We start from the raw sequence: 21,828 nt of genomic DNA on the forward strand, positions 1-21,828 counted from the left end.
CCCAAAAATTCCTTTGGGAGGGGGCCATGCGCTAACCACAGTGCTTGCATGGGGGAGGCACGAAATACTAGAAAATCTTCCAGACACATTGATCCCAACAATTACCCGTTGTCATGCACTCATGGCGGCAGCAGTATACGCATGGCAGGCTGCATTGTGCACCTGTGTGCTCAGCTGCTGTCATGCAACAATTGGCTGTGTCAAATGTCCCTGTTCAAGGTTGGTTATCTTTTGAGATGAGTTAGTTGAAAAGATAAGTGGAACTTCGTAAATCAAATGGACATACTATCTCACATCGAATAAAACTATGTAGAATATTAGTCAAGTTCTTACAGATAGAAATATCAATTTCATGTAACATTTCACTAGAAAGAATAGGGGGAATTGTCAAGATGGCTGGTCGAAGTGCTATAAATGAGAAGAGAATTTGTTTTCCAACTGGTGCAAGTACATGTAATGATACAAGAGTTTCTTCCCCAGTTCCCCTGATTTGTCTATTCCCAGATTACAGACACCATTTAACTAACGAATGCTCAACATCCCTTCGAGTGATGGCACTACATAGAAGAACTCCAACCCATTTCCTGGAAAACATAGCCTCAACTAGACTCCCACTTCTCCTTTCTGAGATCAGAGGTACTCTCCATCCAACAAAAATCATGTAACCTTCGCTATAAGCGATCCTATAAAAAAAACAAAAAGAAACATACCTGATGACTTCGTTGAGGATCCACTCATTATCAACACTTCATTCTTCTCCTTGTGGATGACCCCCATTCACTACTCACACTTGATAGACCTGTATATGTGACGGACGAAAAGCAAAGAGGCACGGAAACCCACAGTCCCAAGCATAAGGAAGAAGCCATAACAGATGCAAGCCATGTACCCAAAGAAGAAGGACGTTTGCATGAAACCAGACATATCTGATCGTGCATGGTAGTAGTACAGGCAGTAACCATAGATAAATAAACCAGTTGATCCTCCACAGAGAAAAGACCTGTGAAACCAAAACACAATGATTGGTGTATTGAAGAAAAAGAACTGCAAGTTACAAGGGAAGTTGAGTATGATTCACAAAGTTTACCGGAAAAAAAAATTAAGAACATCCTTCACAGAGACACAGTGGAGGAAAGTAAAGGGCCGTTTCATAAATTATTCAAAAACTGTTTCTGTTCTGGAAAACAGGATAACATTTCTATGGTGCAAACATGTTTTATAAGTCTTTTGTTTTGGAAAACCGCCATCAAATTTTCTGTTTTTGGAAATAGAAAAAGGCCCTTTTTTCAACACAAAAATAAATGTTTTGGATTTTTTTTATTTTATTTTTTTGGACACAGTTTCCTTCCACCCACGGAGAATGAGATCCCATTCATCGAGGGGCATGAAAGGCTAGGAATTAGTATCGGGAGGGTATTTTGGAACATACTGAGAGGAATTTGTGAACCCTAGGATTGTGGGTGAACCGTCCTCTCTCTCTCTCTCTCTCTCTCTGCTATCACAGCCAGCAACGTTCAAGGAGGTTGCATTGCCATTGGTTGTTTGCACTTTGAGAACCAAAGATGGAGGTTCTTGCCCAGAGAATTCAGCATTTTCTGTTTCTCTTCTGTGGGCAGAGAGCTGGGATAGCAAGCAAGTGAAAAAGGAGGGTTTTTCTGAGGGATTAGATGAGTGAGAAGTGGATTTATGAGTTTCTAATTGTAAGTAGAGACTAGAGAGATGGAATTGCTACAGTGGGTTGTTGATTGAATGGTGACTTCACAATCGGGAATAATTGATGAAAGAGTGGAGACTGGACCATCTCTATGGATGGATCAGGAATCAATGACAAGGATCACTTTTGCTTATTCAAATGGTCACTACCATTGGATTTGTCAGCTAGTGTGGGCTGCCTTCAACATCAGCTACTAATATGGCTCATCCCCTGTTCAATAAAATGTTGGACAGATATTGGTGCTTGGAATGCCATTTTAAGCATGCACAAAGTAGAATGTTCAAGGATGTAATCAACAGCCATGACAGCAATTTTAGTGCTACAGTCTCCATTGTCTTCGAGGAAAAACAAAAATTATAAAAATAAAAAGACAAAAAGTGGAGCAAAAAACCTGTTGTAGAAAACAAAACTACAAAAAAAAAGCCTTACCAAACATATTTCTTAATGACACCGAAAATAGAAAAACAAAAACAACTTTTTAATTGTTTTTATTTTTTCAATAAAACACCAAAACCACTATCAAACGGGCCTAAATTGACAGACCAATATCTAACCCTTACCCGGTTAATAAACATGTGGTACTACAGAAATGAAACTAAGTTAAACAAGTTAGAAGAAGAGATGATCGAAGGACATTTATCAGTCCAACCACAAGGACAAGCTTCAAAAACTGAGAGGCAAACCAAATGTAAATTATTCAATTAATAGCAGCTATTTTCTGAGCTGAAGCAAAGTCAGAAATGGCAAGGCAGATCAATGCTTCTAATCATTCAAAACTAACCTGCTCATAACAACTATGTTCAGATTATCAGGGTCTTAGGACCTTCACACTCGAGAATTAATGCTAAAGCAGAATGAACACAGTCAAATTTTAGGGTGTTGAGATTGATAAATAGCAAAAGTCAGACCAAAGAATTGAAAACTTCAGAAATTAACAAATAGAACATTAAGAGGAATCATGCGCGTCACATCGGAGATATCAAATAAGAGTAATCATGCACGACAAAAAACCAAACAGAACCTGTAAGCATTTATGAAGTTCAAAAGCTCCAAAAGAGGAGAGAGGGGGAGGTTATCTATCAAAAAAACAAGGGAGGGGCAATGAAGGCTGAAAAAGGCATCCACTATGATTAGTAGTAAAAGATTAGCAAGGCCTTGGAGACACTGGGCAACAATAAAGACAATTTCCAGCAAGAAGCAAATGAAGAACCAAGTTACCAACCGTTAAGATCAAGCGTATCAGGCTACATGATCACCCTTGCATATGTTAAATTAGCATACACAACCAACCTAATCTTCCATTAAGGAAATGGCTGACTCCTTGTGAGAGAAATTTAACTCAGGTTTCTACCGAATCTATCACTATGAGAGATTTTCTACCACTTGGATAGCTTAAAGAAATACTTGGTGTTCCTTATAGATTAATAGAAAATTCTTAAAAACTCAAAACTACTACCACCTTCAAACACTTTGTCTTATGTCATGTCACCCAGTTTAGCGGAGACTCAAAGATTCAGCTTTCCAGCAACAAAGAGCAGAAAATGAAATCAAACATTATGCTAACTGTAATGATAGAGGCTCATTAATAGGCACTCAACAAGCAAATATCCTAAAAAAAATCTAGTTATTCTATTTTCATATTTCACCAAAATAACATAAACCAATTCAATGGACATGGAATCGAACAGTAAGTGTCAGCAGCCCCAAAGCATAAACTTCATTTGCTGAAGCATACATTACTTGGTTGACCACTTAAACAAAAGTACGCCAAAAGAAAATAATAAATCTACCTAGGAATATGAAAAGACACTTAACTACCTAGAAATATGAAAATAAGCTAGTACTAAGCCTAATCCAGTATGCCTTTCTTATACCCACATTTAAGGCCCATTAAAGTGGCCCATTACAAAGAAAACACATAGAATCAAAAGCCCAATGTATACATAACCCCACCTAAGGCTTATTTCCAATAAAATAAGCCCATTATGTGACTTATTTGCATCACAGGGTTAGACCTAAAATGACTCAGGGAGAAGTGGTGAGGAAAGAAATGCATAGCTTAAGCCTTATAACAAGTATGTCTTTGAATAGAGTTGATTGGAGGGTAATAATTCATGTAGCCGATCCTATTTAGTTGTTGAGTTGATTGTATAGGTTTGCGTACAGAGCATTCCATTCTCGTTTCCCCTTTTTTTTGGGGTGGGTGGGTGGGGGGGTGGCGGGAGGGGATTACATCTACTGAGCTCTATTTATAAAAGAATTGATAAGCTTATTTGCAAAAATATGGCAAAGAAGCTCCCAACAGAGGATTTTCTGAGTATTTAAGAAACACATGATATTGTACCATATATTGAACATATATAACATGACAACTCTTTAACTAAGGATTTAGGTATCAGTATCGTATCGCCCGATATCGGCTGTGACAGATACCGATACAGTCAAAAAGTGGCTTTCTTTTTATTTTTTTAAAAAAAAAGCAAGTCTTTAATCTGGAATCTGCCCAATATGGGCTGCAAAAACCAGCTATGCGTATCGGTTTCTGTACCAGAGGCCAATGATACTGACGCCAATACCGTGAACTAAAACCATGTCTTTAAAAGGCTCGTCAATTGAACCAAGATAGTTTGACTTGATTCATTGTTCCTTTGGAGCAATTTATAACAATTACTGATACTTGCGACTGAGTTAACATTGCAATAGTCTTCTACCAGATAACAAGTCTCCCTTTTCTTGTTTTCCTTTTGGCACTGAATATTGGTCAAGTACTACTACCTTGTAAAGCAGTCATTTCATTTCATTCCCTTTCTTTCTTAAGAAACTTTGATATCTTGTTTTAGTTAAATTTTTAATAGACAACACAGACATGCCAGGACCATTTGATGCAGCATCAAAGGGCCACATCAAGAGAAAGAAGAGGAACAAGCCTCACTCCCATGTGGGGCCCATTGAGTAGTTAGTTAGGGTTGGCCCTTGGCCTCTATACTTAGTTAATTACTTAGTAGTTTACTTAGATTTTCTATACTTAGCTTTATTTTCTGTTTTTTAAATTGAACCGGTTTAAATTGGTTGCATCCAATTGGTTCAATTGGTCTAATTTAATTGAAGTGCTCCTATTGGCTAATAGGTTCTTAAATCCTATTGGCTAGTAGGGAATCTTCTTTTAAATCAGCTGTTTTAAGTTAGAATTCTCCCTTCCACGATTTTAGAAGGGTAGTTTAGGAATCTTTTAAGTTTTTTGTTTTAGATTAGGATTTCCTCCCACGATTTTCGAAGGAGTTTAGAATTGTAATTTGATTCAGCCAAGGAATCATATTCCAAGGCTGAATCGTGGTTGGCCTTTGGCCCTATTATTATATATATGAATAAAAAAAACAGAAGAGAGTTAATATCCCAAATCATTGAAGTGGTTTCTGCTGCCATAGTTGCTGCTGTTGCTCCTAGTGAGTGTTTGCCTTGCGGTTCTATCAAGGAAGAAGGGCAGGTGGATCTCCTGTGACTCCTTGCGCCATGACAGTCAGGAGGATCTCAATTTGAAGGTGGTTCTATCTTTCACTTCTGTCCAAGCTGCTGCCAGTGGATTTCTGCTGCAACTTGTTGAATGTTGGACCTAATCTGGCCGATTCATACTTTCTAAGGTTCTGCTCGAAACAGCTGGACCCCATCTAGATCTCATTTCCGAGATTAATAAACTTGCTTCAGCCTAAGTACACCTGAAATTTGGTCCAAATCTAGGTGTACGTTCTCATAACATACTTGGGTCTAATGACTCGGAAACAGATCCTCTACGGTGCGTTGCCTGTTCTGCGCGTGCTGCGCAGACACAGGGCCACACACAATGATCGCCTTATCCCTGCCTGAGCACCTTGCCCGAGTGGGGGTAAGGCAATCATTGTGTGTGGCCATGTGTCTGTACAGCACGCATAGAACGGGACAACGTGCTGTAGAAGATCTGGATATCCCTAATGACTCTGATACCATGTTGAAATATCTAACCCATAAGTTTTTCAATACAAGATTACTGCAAACATGAAAACAATTATAATACCAGTAACAACGTCCATCTCATAAACGTTGATGATCTGAGGGCCATAATGGAAGGATTGGCCGCTAATGCCGGCGTTAGAGAGGGTTCCGCTGACGGTGAGATACAAATAATCCGTCCATGATTTGGGTGCAACACCATGCTCAAGGGTTGCATTCAATACATCGATCCACAGCTGCTCTCCACCCACATCAACATAAGAAGCTAACTCACACAAATTTCTTCTTCTAGTCCTCTAATCCCTTCCCCCAATAGATCCCCTTTGTTTTATTTTATATTTCTCACATCTGTCCAATATTAATTCTCAGTTATCCATCAGTGAAAGCCATCTCAGACCCTCCCTTTAAATCCCCCATCGATCGATCACCTCTTCTCCATTAAAGCTCCACAAACCCTAAAATTCCCACAGCCTATTCTATCCATCAGAACCAGCCCAAATGGGGTCGAACCTCCCTCCCACTGTCCCCTATACTCGACCTAAAGCCCTGCCCTAAACTCCCATTAGAAACCCTAATTTCAGCCTAAATTCTAAAACCCAAAACCCGAAACCCTAACCCTAAAATTCTGAAATTTCAAATCCTTACCTAAACCTAACCAAACCTAGCTTATTAAACTCCTTAAAACCTGCCTATTATTATCATATAAGAGTTACCCCATTCCCCTAACCATAACCCTAGAATTTCCCTACTTTACATCAAATCTGCCCCCCATCGAGTTAGCCATTCAGCAGGTCCTGGATATTCAGCTCCGAGTGGATCTATCCACCATCTAGGACTACATCACCATTAGTTACTCCCAAACTGTCTAATAGGCAGCAAGTTCCAAAATGAAAAGATATACAAGCTAAAAGCATGGCCATAAAACAAGAAATCCAAAAACTAACCCCAAAAAAAGTAAATACATAAAAAGATAAAGGAAGAAATACAAGCGCTCATCAGTTAAAAATAAAATGCAATGGATCTAACTGGTTGTCTATAAAACATGTGTTCCCTCTACTGCATTCCACCAGCATGCCAATTAGAGCATTGAAGCTACAAATCACTTGTAATGAAGACTGCAGCTTTATCTCAATCTCCATCACATGTGATCATATTTTGGTTTCAAAGTCGAAAGGAATATCTGTTTATTTCAATACCCAACATCATACCAGTTGTAATGAATACTGCAGCTTTATCTCAATCTCCATCACATGTGATCATATTTTGGTTTCAAAGTTAAAAGGAACATCTGTTTATTTCGATACCCAACATCATATTCTTGTTTGAAACTCTAAAGGATTCTCTGTTAGAGGATTGCAGCACCCTATGCTGCATAACAACAAGCATTGCATTGACTTAATTAAAGCCCCTCTTATACCACATCAGATAAAGAAAACAAAAATCCAACACAAGAATAATGTCTTCATCAATCAGATTAGACATGTCGTATCCACATACATTGCTTAAAACAATTATAAACATTAAACAAGCAAATCTAATGCATGTTAGGATGATGAATTAAAAACATGAAATGAATGTTTTATTGGATGGACAAAAGAGTGTGAACTAGGAGATGTATGTTTTAGGGATGATTCTACAAGTCAGCTACAGAGACCAGTAACCAGAGGACAAGAATACTACATACCTCCACCACCACTCATGGTCTTCAGCAGCAAGTTGGAAGTATGTCAATGCCACAGTAATGAAAGCGGTGACAATTAGAAGAATTATGAAAACAATGAACAGGATGCTGTAAATGGTGTAAATCCTGTGACCCCAAACACTGGCAAATATGTAGTAAAGCTCGATGTATATAGCACTGAAAGGTAAGAAACCTGCCATTGCCATCTGAGGAAGAGTTCCCCGGTACCAAGGTAATGGTGGAATTTCTCTGGGATATTTTGTTGTACGGCAAGGAGCTTGGAACTCAGCCTTGCTGTTTTTACCCGCAATCCCACCCAATACAAGCAAAGGTGATGTCACTAACGTCCATATAAGAACTATTACCACAATAGTGCCAAATGGCAGCGCTGCTGTGGCACTGTAAACAATTGCAACAGTGTTAAGGAAGCAGAACGTGAGGAAAAGAGGCCCACAAAAGAGGCATCCAGTCAACAACAGATTCCTCACCTGACAAGAAAAAGGTTGGAGAGCCTGATCAGTATGGCAGATAGAAGGTTTTAATGTTCATAGCTGAAAAAAAAATTCCAGAAATTATCGGTGATGTCATACCCAATTTGTTCCTTCAAGTTGGCAATAGAAAGACGTAGCAGTATATCCAGCAATCCCTGATGTAAGTGCATATATGACAACCAGCGCAGTGAATAGGGCTCCCCGGTTGTATGGATAAAATACCCCAACAAGTGCAAGGAGAAAAATGAAAATGGTTCTGGAAAAACATGAACAGAAACAGATAGTAAAATTAATTAATAACCCCTAAGCATCATCATTTCAAACTAAACAGGTCAAAAAGACACCTACAGAGTAAATAATTGTGAGCCACAACCAAGGGCTGCTGCAAACAAAGACTTATGTTTAGGAAACCGGAACACATCACCATGAATGTACTTCCATCCAGTCTCCTCTTGGTCATCAGCTGATTCTTCATCATGAGCATACCTTTAACAGATAGAAGTTAATTATGTAAATAACGGAACAAGAAACAGCAACCCAGTAATCTACTTATACGAAGATGCATACAGAAGCAGAAATGGCTCGGAAAGATTTCTTACTTCACAAAATCATTCTTGAGTACTCTCATGAGAATGGTCGCAAGAAACCCAGTTAGGAGAAGCACCGTAACACATGAGTTAATAATAGAAAACCAATGGATTTCCAAGTGATGAGGCAGCGCAGAAGACGATGAATATTTATCCATCCTCTTCTCGAAAGGAATTGTGGTTTCCTTCCATTTCACAGAGTACATGAATTCCACTTCAACTTCCTTGTCTTCGGTGAGATCCACCAAGGCATGTGGGTCAGTTCGTACATTAATTTCGATAACACGGTCCTTGTTGTAAGCAATGTCAAAATGAATGTGCTTATAAAGGTAGTACTTATAGTCGCTGGGGTCAGTCTTGCCTTCCTTGTCGACCTTGCCAATGAAACCCCAGATCGGCAAATCATCATAGTACATCTGGAAATAGTAGTCCTTAGTGACCGCATTTCGGAACACAGTAGCCTCTTCCTTCAATAGCTTCTTTCTGCAAACAACTTCAGAGTCTCTGTCAGTAAGGAACTCGAGCTTATAGGGAGCGCTGACCAAACGATCTCCATTTAAGACTTCACCAAGAGCTTCTTTCTTCTCAGTAACATGAGCTGCAATTAAGATCCAGTCAATAACGAAGTTCCACATTGAATAGTCAGGAAACAAGTAAAACTGGAAACGCACCTGGGGAACAGAATGGAAGATCGAAATACCGATACGTTTCGCTGAAATCAGAAGCAGAGACAACAAGATCAGCCATGATAAGTTCGAAGTATAGATTTTTATTTGAACAAAAAAAAAAGAGGAAGAAAAAGAATGCACTCTCCAATGTAAACACCTAACAGATCAAAATCCTCAGAAACTAGATCGAGGACGTCTAAATTGTCAGCCATTCCCCAAATTCGCACAACCCATTATGTTTCTTCAATTTCTATTACCGATAAAGAAATAGACACAAATACAAGAGTCCACCAAGGAATAGTCAAAGCTCAAAAACTGAAGCGAATTCAAAGAAGAATCTAGGTCCATTTCCATCAAAACCCATGCAAGCCATCCAGATCCAAATTCAACACCCTCAAATCTACACCCGAAAAACAAATTCAACCCCCCTTTCATTCCAAAACGAGAAAATAATTCAGACAAATAACGAAACCAAGCCAACCAAAGCATCAAGAACCCTAAAACCAAAAAAAAAAAAAAAAAAAAAAAAAGGAAGAAAACCCAAAAGATCAAGAACCAATCAACACAGACGAACGGGAAACAAAGAACCAATTGATCAAAACGCAAGAGAGAAAAGAAATTGATGAGTCAACTTATCAATTTACCTGGGATTATGAAACGGGCCGACCTTGTTCGCATACAGAGGCACCGGATCTCCGGCCTTGTAACGATGGTTAGAGCCATCCGACCTGACATAGTTTCCATAAGAGAGGATTAGAACTGCAACGACAACAAAGGAAGCCATTAACTTCCTCATTCTTCTTCGTCTTCAACAAGAAGCGAAGACAGAGCGAAAGAACAAACGACAACGAGAGGTAACACAGGATCCAGAGATTTAGTGCTTAAGGGCTTTTGAAGACCCTCTCTAAGAAAAAACATTAATTGTGTACTAATCCACACTGGAGACACTGACAGAGATGGACTGCCAGATGCGCTCGGTGCATGGTCATCGACGCTTCCCCGTTGCATCTTTGGCTTGGGACCCATAATATCGACTTCCAATCTATTATTGATTTAAGAAATACTATCCGTCCGATATTTATCCGTCAGCGGTGCCTACGGGTTATTAACAGTTAGATTGGTATCAAATGGTGCTAATACAGATAAAGTTAGAGTGGTGCACTGTCACCGACATTTTCCCCGATTGTGGAGCTCGTATGGTCAAAAATCGTACCACTCCTCCACCAACATTTTCCTATTGTATGTTGGGACCCATGAAGATTGATACGATCGCATCCATCTATTGAATCGTAGATTCTTTTCACATGGTTAAGATCATCAAATGAGGTACGAAATAGTTTTTTTCTTTTTTTTTTTTAATAGAAATAGTATTTGACCTGATTTATAAAGTTAGATTCATCGTGGGTCCTAATTTTGGTGACGTATTAGTTGAAGGAGTTTGTTTAGGGGTCGTTTTGATTTAGAAATTCGTTCTTCCACATGTGTTTGTGGGGATTGATTCAGCGTGAAGGAAGAGGTAGCTTCCTTTCATTAGGTTCGAGACAGTTTGAAAAATCTGGAATAAAATCGGTGAATCGCTCAACTCGGATTAAAATCTTGGGAGAGAACTCCACCCGGTCACGCAGCGCGCCTTAACACAAGGTACACAATGATCACTGCACCCCTAGAACTCTATAAATGACCATGGGTGTCGATCATTTCACGTGCCCTTGGGCCAAGGCGCAAGGATAGCATGTCTGGCTCGATCGGCTGGTGTTCTTTCTCCCTAAAATCTTCTTGGAACCATTTGTGACCGATCCAATTGATTCTCTTTGATTCTTGCTAGTTATGCTCTATTTTCCTTTGATTCCATTTTATTTGAATCAGAATCAACATTGATCAATTCAATTTAAAATTCTATTTTTTTGAATCATTGGTTCAAGAGCTCAACGAATAAGCCAATGCAATCACATAAACAACATAAGGTTTTATCAAAAACATAAAAATCATAAGAGAGAAAGAACGTTGTCAGGCTATGTAGCATATGTTTGTGTCTCCTTTTGTTTATTTCTCTTCGCCTCCTATGAAATGACATTTTACCCCTATTGTAAAAGGAGAGAGAGACACCAAAAGGTTATAAGTGGCAAAAAAGCGCTGGCATGTGCTACGCTATCGAACAGAAAACTCAATCCCAAACTACCTTTAGAATATGGTTTGGCAACAGTTTTTGTAAACGATTATGCATGCGCACGATCAATATTAAATCAATCAAATTAACATAAATACTTATCCAAAATTATATAAATACCCCTACCTCCACTATTTGGTAGAATCGGTGGGAGAATCTCCACTGTACGAATACCTTCCCCATATGATTTTAAGGGGACGGGATTGAACCGGATCAGACATATCAGCCCATCCACATTGGGAAAATTATTGGCTAACCAAGTGCTTGTCCACTAACCTTGTGGTAAAATTTCTAGCTATTGGTTGTTGAGATTTGGGATCAAGTCACATCCATAATAGATAAATTTTCTATTATCCCACGGTCTAGTTTGGAGTTTTTATTATCTTATGTCCCAATTTGCTTATCAATTACAATTTTAAATGCTTTGAAAATTTTTTATTATTCTAAATTATCCTTAACATATGCTAATAATTAGGACTGTAAATGGATAATCAAAAATCCGAATTCGATCCGCATCCATATCCGTTTAGGGGCATCCGTATTCGATTAGAGATATCTAAAAAAAAATCCGAATACTCCGATAAAAATCCAAATCCAAATACCTAATTATAAAAAATTAAGTAAATAACGATCTTTAGGGTTTTTTTAGGGTTTTTTAAGATTCAACCGGTTCTAGAATATGAGGAAAAGAGAATCATGATCTAAAACTATGGATTGAGAGTGAAATTGTATCCACTAGGGGGAGGAAGGTTTGGGTTACACAAGGCAGAGGTGTAACCGGATGGTCGAAAATCCGAATTCGATCCTCATCCAAGCCTAATCCAATCCGTTTACAGACCTACTAATAATTAATGCTGTCACTATATATTTGTGTATTAACGGAGAGAGGAGAATTTTTTATCTAGGTAGGAGTAAATCTAAGAAGATACTTTTGAAATATTAATAAAAATATATTGGTAATTAATATATTAACAAATTCTCCTTAAAAAGTGAAACTTGTCAAAACTTGACAATCTTATTGTGATAAAGGGGAGCACGATTTTTAAGAAATAATAATAAAATATATTTAGCCAAAAATCATACCCGAATTCATATCAATATATTGCTACGAATATATTGATTTCATGAATTTCGGTGTTTTAATATTGCTTTACTTGCTAGTGAGTGTTGTTTTTTTTTTATTTTTTTATTTTTATTTTTATTTTGTTGGGCATGTAGAGGGGAGGTGTTTGGAACGTGAAGTTGGTGCTGAAAATTATCCTCTTAGGTTCCTTGTCCAGTATAGTTTCCTAGTGCTTCTAATAAGAGGGGGATGGATCCCACCTGGGCAGTGTGTTCGAGTAGGGGATAAGGTGGTCATTTATGCCCCCTATGAGAGGAACCATACTAATTGTACCAGGCAAAGAACATGAGAGTATAAAGATCCGAGTGTTGGTGCATCCTTAGTAATGAATATACACTTTGGGTTAAAGTCCTTAAGGGTAAATATTTCCATCATGTCCCTTTTCTTGAAGCCCCTCTCAATCTTCTTGCTCTTGGGCATGGCATAGTCTGATGAAAGGTTGAGATCTATTCCTAAAAGGATTATGTAGGAAAATAGGAGATTGGACAACTACAAGAATTTACTTGAATGCTTGAATTCAAGCTGGCCTGTTGATAATTTGTATTGTGTCTATTACTTAATTGACACTAGATCTACTTGTAGGAAGACAAAATTGATCAATGACTCTTTTTCTGCATCAAAGGCCCTACCATTCTTAATATCCCACTAGGATGTTTCTCTATAGTTGATTCATGGTTCTGAAATGCTTCCTTGAATGGTTTGTTTTCAGTAAAATCAGCATATCTTTTGGCATTACAGTGTCAAAGACTTATTGATTTTCCAAATTCTGGGTCAATTTGGCTCCTTATATGGAAGCATCTCTAGAAACTTAAGTTACCATCCAAGCTAAAAATCTTTTTGTAGAATTGTCGTTCTAATGCTATTACTGTCACATCCCCATCCCAATAAGGGATAAAATAGTAATAAACACAGGTATGACTAGGACAACACGTGTTATCCTAACAATCACCAGGATCATAAATGCAGTGGCTCGAATCACAGTCAATCTAATATACAAATATCAGAGTGCGGAAAGAGAAATATTACATTTCAAATCATAAACAGTTTGTGGAAGCGTTAACAAATCAAATAGTTACAAGATGTTCATTTGGACTAAGTAATAATAAGTATTGTATCTTTACATGTTTTCCAATGACCATTGTTTGAGTTAAAATAATACCGCAAGCGTACGGGTCAATCGTAGCTACGGGTCGAACATGAGGAGATATACGTCACTCTATTTAACTAACTTAAAAGTAATACAAAGTGAACCCAATTAAAGTGTTAAATTAAACTAATTAAATTAATAAAAATTAATGCATCCTAACTCATAAGCATCTAACAAAATTAAGGGATTAAATTGACGTCCTAACACATGAGCATCTAACCTATTAGACTAACGCAAATTGAAAGGAATAAAAATGCAGCCACACATAATAACCACATAAAAATGAATAAGGGAATAAAAGTGCATCCACAAACCACAACCATATAAAAAAAATAAATAAAAGAAATAGAGGGAGAAGAAGAAGAAGATAGAGAGAGATAGAAGAGAGGGAGAATGAGATTAAGGGTTTAGAGAATGAGATACCTTGATGTGCTTGAATACTTAAATAAACTCACCATGGCTTCCTCTTCTAAATCTCCATGTATTGTCATCAACATAGGAACTTAGACTAGGAAGTTTTAAACTAAAACTATTACAACCATTAAACTAGACTTATGAAATCAAAACTAAGAACTTAAGCCAAAAATAGGAAAAGAAGAGAAAATTTCACTAAGTGAATGAAGTAAAAATTACATTAAAAAACTGAATTAAAATTGAACTAGAAACTAACTAAAAACTTAACTAAAAAACTAACTTCTTACAACCCAAAGGGCAAGGGGTATTTACAGGGGGAAGAGAGGAGAAGAAAGAAGAGGGAAGTGTAGGAGAAATATTCCCTAAGAAAAGAGAATATTCTCTTCTCCTTCCTCTTTTACAATGCCTTGAATCCTAAGAAAAAAGAAAAAAATAGAAAGAAGAAGAAGAGAAGATTGTTTACAACTTTACATAGACCTTCTATTTCTAGAAAAGTAAACTTCCAATTATAACAAGTGCTTCCTTTTCTTTGTAGACATCTTCTCCAAGCAATAAAATCAAAGCATCTTTGACTTTTCAACTTCCATAGGTGAGAGAATATCTTTCAAAATAAATCTATCCCAAATAGAATTCCAGAAGTACCCTTGAGAAGTTGGAGGAGAGAGAGAGTAAGGGTGATGACTAGGATTCCTTTAAGAATAAATAAAATACCCATTCTGTATTTCAGAAAATGTGGAGCATGGGTGCTTATATAGGCCTTAACATTGTGTTCCTTACGAAAAATTACCCAAAATAGACCCAAATTTCGTCCAATTTGGAGTTTGGGAGCCCAAGATATCTCAAGTTGAAGTTGAACTGTCCAAAGCCCTCCAAATGGAATCTTTCGGGTACAGAAAGTATAACTTTTGGTTATTATGTAAAGCCCCTAGAATCCAAACTTTCGATTCACTTTGTCTCCGGCCGACTGTCAATAATTACAAATAAACCCCTATAGACCATTTTCGCGCTTCATTATGGAAACGGCCGTAACTTCTTCGTTTCAACTCGGAATCAAGTGTCGTTTGAACCGTTGCGAAGCTAACTCAATGGGCTACGTATCCAAGTCGTTAACACCTCTAAACAGCTTAAAAATATTTCATTAACATAATTTCCTCCATTTTCACAAGAATTCACCTAAAACCTGAAAAGCACAAGAAAGCACCGAGTAACTCTGTCCAATGTGGTAAAATGTATGCTTTATGCCCTAAAATTTCACACATAAATGTGCTCATCAACCATCGCATAATTACAAAATAAATATAACAAATAAATGAAGCCCAAAAATAAAGCAAAAAAGGAGGAAAGCCTCCTCAAATCAGTATGCCCCATAGGCACAGTCATCGCACGCGCACCCGCCGCTGTGATCCTTTGTCCACGACTCTAGATCCTTAGCACCAATATAATCATAGTCCGAGGAATGAACCTCAAGGTTCGTCACATAATCAACATATGCAGCAACATCTAAAAAGGTGTACACAAAGAGAGGTAAGCTCCACTACGACCAGTGAGGGGATGGGGAGCATACAAACAATAACACATAATTCATGTTACATGTATTAATTACAAATATTGCCCCCTCACAATCAATCTAGGTATCTAGGTACTTGCTACTACAGCAACTCGGGATACACTTTGGGTCACTTACGGTCATCGCCGCAATGTATTCTTAAATGATGCACCTGCTAAGATAAGTCCAAAACATGAAGAATAAAATCAACCATAAGAAACAAAAAGGGTTGGAAAAGGAATGGTCAAGAAAAAGTCAACAAAAACAAGTTTTAGGAGGGTCGAATGCAAGTACGGATGCAGCCAATAGCCTTGCATCCGTGCTTGAGTCCGATCCGACCCGCAGTGCAGGGAACATTGGATGCAAGCCCGGATTCAATCTTGGGCGTGCATCCGATGTGTTTTATAAAAAACGGGGAAACCAGTGACTTAACCCCCTCATTTCAAACGTTCCCTATTTTGGCTCTAAGGCTTGGGGGTGCTCTTGGCTGCGACCGTACGTGGTTCCTTTACTCTCCTTGATGATTTTTGCTCCTCAAACCCAAGATTCAACCTTCTAAACACATCAAGGTAGGTATGATCTTCTCCAATCTCTAAAATTTTTTCCAGATTTCCTTCATTCAAGAACCCTAAAACTGAATCTCTCTATTATTTGAGGTTTTGTTAAAAATTTCATTTCAAATGTGTTTCCATTCTCACAACCTACATAAGATAGGGTTGTTTGCACAACCCAAACACATTTTAGGACTTCCATTTACAAATCTAAGCAAGGGTTTGGGTGAACTAAGCCCAAAATTGAAAAACTTCACTGTTTTGGGGAAAACCGTGGGAGGGGTTCCTACAAGTACATTATTCATAACAGTTTACTCATGATCACTTGTTTGAACACTACTTGTGCCATTAAATCAATCATCCATGAGTTTAGTTAGGGATTTTAGATTACTTGCCCACCTTTGATCGAATTTTACTTTCCTGTTTTGAGGAAAAAAGAGATGGGGCATGTATAAAGCCTGTTTTTTTCCATTGATTACTGGTTAGATAAGTTGTAAATTGTTTCAATCACTTGCTTGATCAACCATTATAGGTTCTACACTCGAATTTGGAAAGATGCCCAACCTAATCTGAAATTTCTACCCATTTATCTCTTGTGGTTTGGGTTGTGTACCTTCCAATGAATCTGCACTTCAGTCTCCCCTAACATTTTTAGGTTGAGAGGAAGCACTTCAAAAGTGCTAAGGTTTCCCCTTTTGTTTTGTTTTGTTTTTTTTTTTTATTCTTTTCTCTCTCCATAGAGGGTACAATGGATTACATAAATAAACTTGAACATTCTCTAAGTTCTCACTGGTTTAAATTACTCATGCTTCCCCAATTACTTGCATCCTCTTGCTTGGCATGTCTTATGTATTTGGTTTGCAAGTGAGAGTGGGATAGATGGTCACCTACTCTCACTAACTTAGCTTCTACATTACTGCTTTTGGGTTTCTAGCAGGAAGTACCACAGTCTTATGGTTTGCCCAATTGCTGTATTTTTTTTTTTTTTTTCTGAAAGGGAAGGGATGACTCATTAGGGCTTGAGAATTATAATCCCAATGTGAGATCTCCTCCCAAGTTTATGCTAATTATATTATTATAGGAATTTAAAAGCTTTCTTCTTCTATTTGTTTCTTGTGTGTAGGTTCTCAATCACCATGCCTTGAAGACAAAGAAATGTTCCTGTTCAGGCCAATGAACCCGTTGCTTTTGATGCTCAGTGGTTCCATTCTGTAGAGGCACAAGACATATTTTGAAACCATTTTCATGGAAGGGAGATTCTTGAGGGTCGGGATATTGCTGTAAATGACCTTGAGGCATACAAGGTGAGTGCTAGGTTTGAAGCATTGGTCGGGATGGAGTGTCATGCTCACACCTGACCCCAAGTACCATTACCCAAAGTTGATTCGCCACTTCTACTCCAACCTAAGGATCGAGCATGAGAACTCACCCCAATGTCGGATCATCAATTATGTAAAAGGGGTGGAGATTTCATTTGACCTCCGACAGTTGGGGGACATTATTGGAGTATCAACGGAAGGGGTTTCGATCTATCATGCCTTGACAGATGACCCTAATGAGTTCCTTGACTCAGAGGAGCGTAGGAAGCTCTTCCTCTACCTTACCAAGGGAGTTCATGGCAAAAAGGTGAAAGAGATTCATTATGGCAAATCCCAGCGGGTTCTCAGCCGACTAGTGCAAACTAATTTGCTGCCCAAGGTAGGGCACAACACGGAACCTCCCATCCTTGTGGCCTATTATGCTTTCTGCCTCCACAAGCCTAAACAAGTGTGCCTACCATACGCCATTCTCCGAACCATGGCACATCCTTTGCTCCATCTCAAGAAGAAGAACGACCTGCCGTACGAACGACTACTCATGACCATTTTCGAGCAATTCCATGTGAATCTAGAGGGTGAGGAGAGGTTCATAACTGGCCAGCAGCTGTTTGATCACCACTCTCTTGGTCGGATGGGTATCAAGTCCGACACCTATAGTGACGGGGAACCTATTCCTCCACTATGTGGCTATGGCATTGGGCTACCACTTCCGCATCGCACAGATGTGGCATCATCCTCTTCTGCACCTCTAATGGTGCAGCCAAGGTCCTCCAAGCCAATCCTAGATCCTCTTCAGTTCCTCAGTCACAGATTTGGGTTTCCAAAACCCTAACTCTCAAAAACTAGAGAACTAGAAGAAGGGAAGAGAAGAAATCACAAGAGAGAGAGGGAGAGCCAAAAACGTGGGAGGGGGGCACTGGCCCAAAACGTGGAGCACTGCCCCCCCCCCTCTGCGTTTTTGGTGTTTATATAAACCTAGGGTTTCTAAAACCATGGATGGGAAAAATCCCTGTGAGAGTCTGACTCTCTCTCTCTCTCTCTCTTTGTTGGCTTTCCTGTTTAATCTAAAAGTGCTTCTAATTGGTGAAGTAGCGGAATCTAATAGTGAATAGTATAATTAATTAAGTATTTTAATTTATGGATAATTACAATTAGCACCACATCCATTAATTAAATAAATAATCAATTATTTTAATAAATTCCAAATAACTCCCTAGATGATAGTTTTTATTATCATGTATAACCCCCCCCACTAATCAACACCATCATTACGGAATCTAGGGCATGTACACTAGTACTGCCAAACCCCATTCCATAGTACATGTCCATACAAGAGTATCAGTGTATCTGATCGGATCCCACAAATCTCGATAAAACATTTTAATTAAATAACTATATATAATCTATTATTTTACCTAAAATAGGTTTTGTAAAAACCATTTTCAAAACGGCATTGGATCCAGATTCCGATCCGACCATTCACAGACAACCTCAATCTTGGTGTTCCCCAATCAGGCAATGGTGACCATGTTTTGTAATTCCTTCACTCACAAAATGTTCGTGCATTCCTAGAACACTGGCTTTGACTCACTTGAGTCTCAATCATTGATGAACCAAAGAATGCGGTCACATTTGCAGTGACAGGGTCCCCTCAGGTACAGGGTCTCGGTGACTCATGTCTATCCCATCCTACATCTGGCAGTAACACAGGAGGGAATCGACAAAGTAGATTCTTCGTCAATACACACATCGAACATGTGTGTACTCGTCTTCGTACCCTAACATCACATGTCTAGGCATACCCAATGCAACAACCATATGATAAGGGTGCCCAGCCCAAACCCTAGCCGTGACTATCATTTTAAGTAATACTTACGGACACATGATGTTCAAAAAGTTTATATTGCATGTGATAATATTAAACCAAAATGTATAAAGGTTCAATACAAAATAAAACCGGACTGAACCGGACCGAACCGGACCGAACAGGGTTTGATGGACACATAAATCCAACACTACAGAGACCGACCTCCTGATTGGAACTTAGAATAGGTCATTTTCAGCCTCATTTGAGTCAGCGCAAAGGCTCTGGCACAACTGCATTATCTTCACTGCGCACATGTGTTACACTGTGTGTAAGTCTTGACTTTTTTCCACCAACAGAAAGGAAATCTAGTTTAATTGTTTATTAGTAAGATCTTGGCTTATAATAGAGAAACCTTACTTTTCATTGAGCAAAATTCTCAAAATTTGAGATTAGGTTGAGCAAATTTAAAAAACAATTGAATAGAAAAAACAAAAGGGTATTAACATACCCTTGGGAGGTTAAGTTGCAAACAGATTGGAGGGGATGTCTGGAAGGTTGAATGGCGGGGATGATTCCCTGCTCATTTGGCGGAGCTTGCTTTAGGTCGAATGCCAATGATGAACTGCAGATAAGCAAGGGTTTGGTTTGGCGGAGCTTACTTCAATGTTCGGGTGCATGGACGTCGAAGGTTGAACAACACTTCAGACGGGTGGGGATGCCTTCACGTCTTCAACTACGGTGGAGCTCAGGTCGTCAGCCATGAGGAGTTGTACAAGCTTAGGGTTTGGGCGATGAGGTGCATGATGCTTTGAACCAGGTTTTTGATGCTCTAAGGTTAATTTGGTAAGTTCACTCTATTCTCAAGGGTAGACTTGCCATTTAAATTTTTATTCCAATCTGACGTCAGCAACTAGCAACAATGGACTAACAGAAGGAGCTGTGAGTAACTGCAGGTTTTGTAAAGTAGGGGTGGTCATGTTGTTTTTGATACCTGTGGGTGATTAGTGTAATTAAGCCTAAGTACAAGCGAGGTTTGAATAATTTACTCTAAATTCTATTCTTTTTTATTGTTTTAATTGGATGATAAATTCTAGTACTTTTTAACGTTTGACAAAAGTTTGGTGGATTGTGGCTCTAATAAGCAAGGTTTTTTTTTTTTTTTTTTTTTTGGTGGTAAGATTCTTTTTGTTGGTGAAGATGTACAAATTTCCCCAAACACCTAAAATAGAATCTAAACCTAATACAAACCCGGTAAAAAACCATAATGAATCAAACCAAAACTAAACCGTGTTTGTTCAGTTATGATTTTGAAAAAGATCTCCTATTTGTTTTCAATTCGTTTAAATTTCCACATATTATATCTGGAACCGAACCAAAAAACCAAAAAAGAAAAACAAATTGACAAACTTAATTTCGTTTGCCCTGTGGTTTTCCATAGGGAAGTTCATATTTTGAGATGGATCTAGATCCTCTACGGCGTGCTGCCTATAGCGGCTTGAGTGGTGCAGATTGAGCCGCGCACGCAAAGAATACCTTACCTCTGCCCAAACACCTTAATCGAACGGGGGTAAGGCAGTCATTGCATGCACGGCCCAGTATGCACCGCACAAGCCGCTATGGACAGCTGCGTAGACGATCTGAATTATTTTGAGACACCTTCTTTAAGTCATCAATTGTAATGACAAGATTTATGCAACTAGAGTTTTGGCTCGCGATGGTTAAGATGTAAGAAATTCTTCTCATCGGTTATTCTAATTTCGCAAAAGTTAGAGGATTTTAAAAATGGCCTTTGTTAATGAGAATATCAAAGAGTAAAAAATCATAGCAAAGGATCGAAGAATCAAAGCAGAATGCCTTCGAAACGAAATTAATTAAGTCGTTTTCTCGACCTTCGGCAAGAATTTTTTCATGACACCATCCGCAGTGACCATGCCAAAACTGGGAAGTTTTGAAGAATACGATGTGATGCATAATTCCAAGATTGTTGTCCACAGCGTGGTTTGGTCGTTCCTCACATTCATCCAAAGAATGGTTAGGGTGTCAATTCCAGGCCGGCCGATTGACCGACTGCCGCCTTAAGCAGTCTGGTCGACTCGACGATTACTAAACATGTCGGGCTTAACCCGACACGTTTAGTAATCGGGCGGTCCTGGTGTGGGGTCCTAGCCCGTAGGGCGCCCGATCGGACCGATCTATTCTAGGCCCGACCTAGACCGACCGATTACAGCCCGACCCTTTAACTTATAAACTTCCCCTCCCCTTCCCTCCAAATTTCCTGTTTTTGTTTGTTTCTTTGTTAGTCTTTGACATTTAATTTTTAGTTTTTAGATCTTACTTTGTTAGATGTGCAACTATTTGGTGTTATGTTGCAATTTTTTCCCCCTCTTATATTGTTAGATGTGCCTTCTATTTGGTGTTGTGCTGCTATTTTTTTCCGCTCTACTTATTTATTTAGATGTGCTTCTATTTGGTGTTGTGCTACTATTTTAGTTGGAATAAGTTTTATTTGACTTTGAGTTGAGGTGTACCGTGACTGCCCAACGGTGTGATGGTTTGAACTTAAAATTCTGGTTGCATGTCAATTAGTAAACCCACACCATTTAGAGTTAAACGGCTCATTAGCCCGTTT

The 21,828-nt window shown here is 38.7% G+C and overlaps 1 protein-coding gene across 1 annotated transcript; it reads right to left on the minus strand.

Moving 5' to 3' along the window:
• Nucleotides 1-409: 409 nt before the first annotated feature.
• LOC122669584 (transmembrane 9 superfamily member 2) lies at nt 410-9,979 on the minus strand. The gene is made up of 7 exons (XM_043866376.1): nt 9,770-9,979; nt 9,129-9,169; nt 8,470-9,055; nt 8,219-8,356; nt 7,970-8,126; nt 7,383-7,867; nt 410-1,000 (listed from the first exon to the last, which is right to left on the minus strand). The coding sequence occupies exons 1-7, from the start codon at nt 9,919-9,921 to the stop codon at nt 781-783; spliced, it is 1,779 nt and encodes a 592-aa protein (XP_043722311.1). The 5' UTR covers nt 9,922-9,979; the 3' UTR covers nt 410-780.
• Between the last annotated feature and the right edge of the window lie 11,849 nt (nt 9,980-21,828).

Source organism: Telopea speciosissima, chromosome 7 (genome assembly GCF_018873765.1).
Source record: "Telopea speciosissima isolate NSW1024214 ecotype Mountain lineage chromosome 7, Tspe_v1, whole genome shotgun sequence".
In the NCBI taxonomy this organism is placed as follows: Eukaryota; Viridiplantae; Streptophyta; class Magnoliopsida; order Proteales; family Proteaceae; genus Telopea; species Telopea speciosissima.

Coding starts and splice junctions, on each gene's coding strand:
- LOC122669584 (XM_043866376.1), bottom strand. CDS start 9,921: ATGAGGAAGTTAATGGCTTCCTTTGTTGTCGTTGCAGTTCTAATCCTC. Junction 8,127..8,218: donor GGCTCACAATTATTTACTCT/GTAGGTGTCTTT, acceptor ATGTTTTTCCAG/AACCATTTTCATTTTTCTCC. Junction 7,868..7,969: donor AACTTGAAGGAACAAATTGG/GTATGACATCAC, acceptor TTTTCTTGTCAG/GTGAGGAATCTGTTGTTGAC.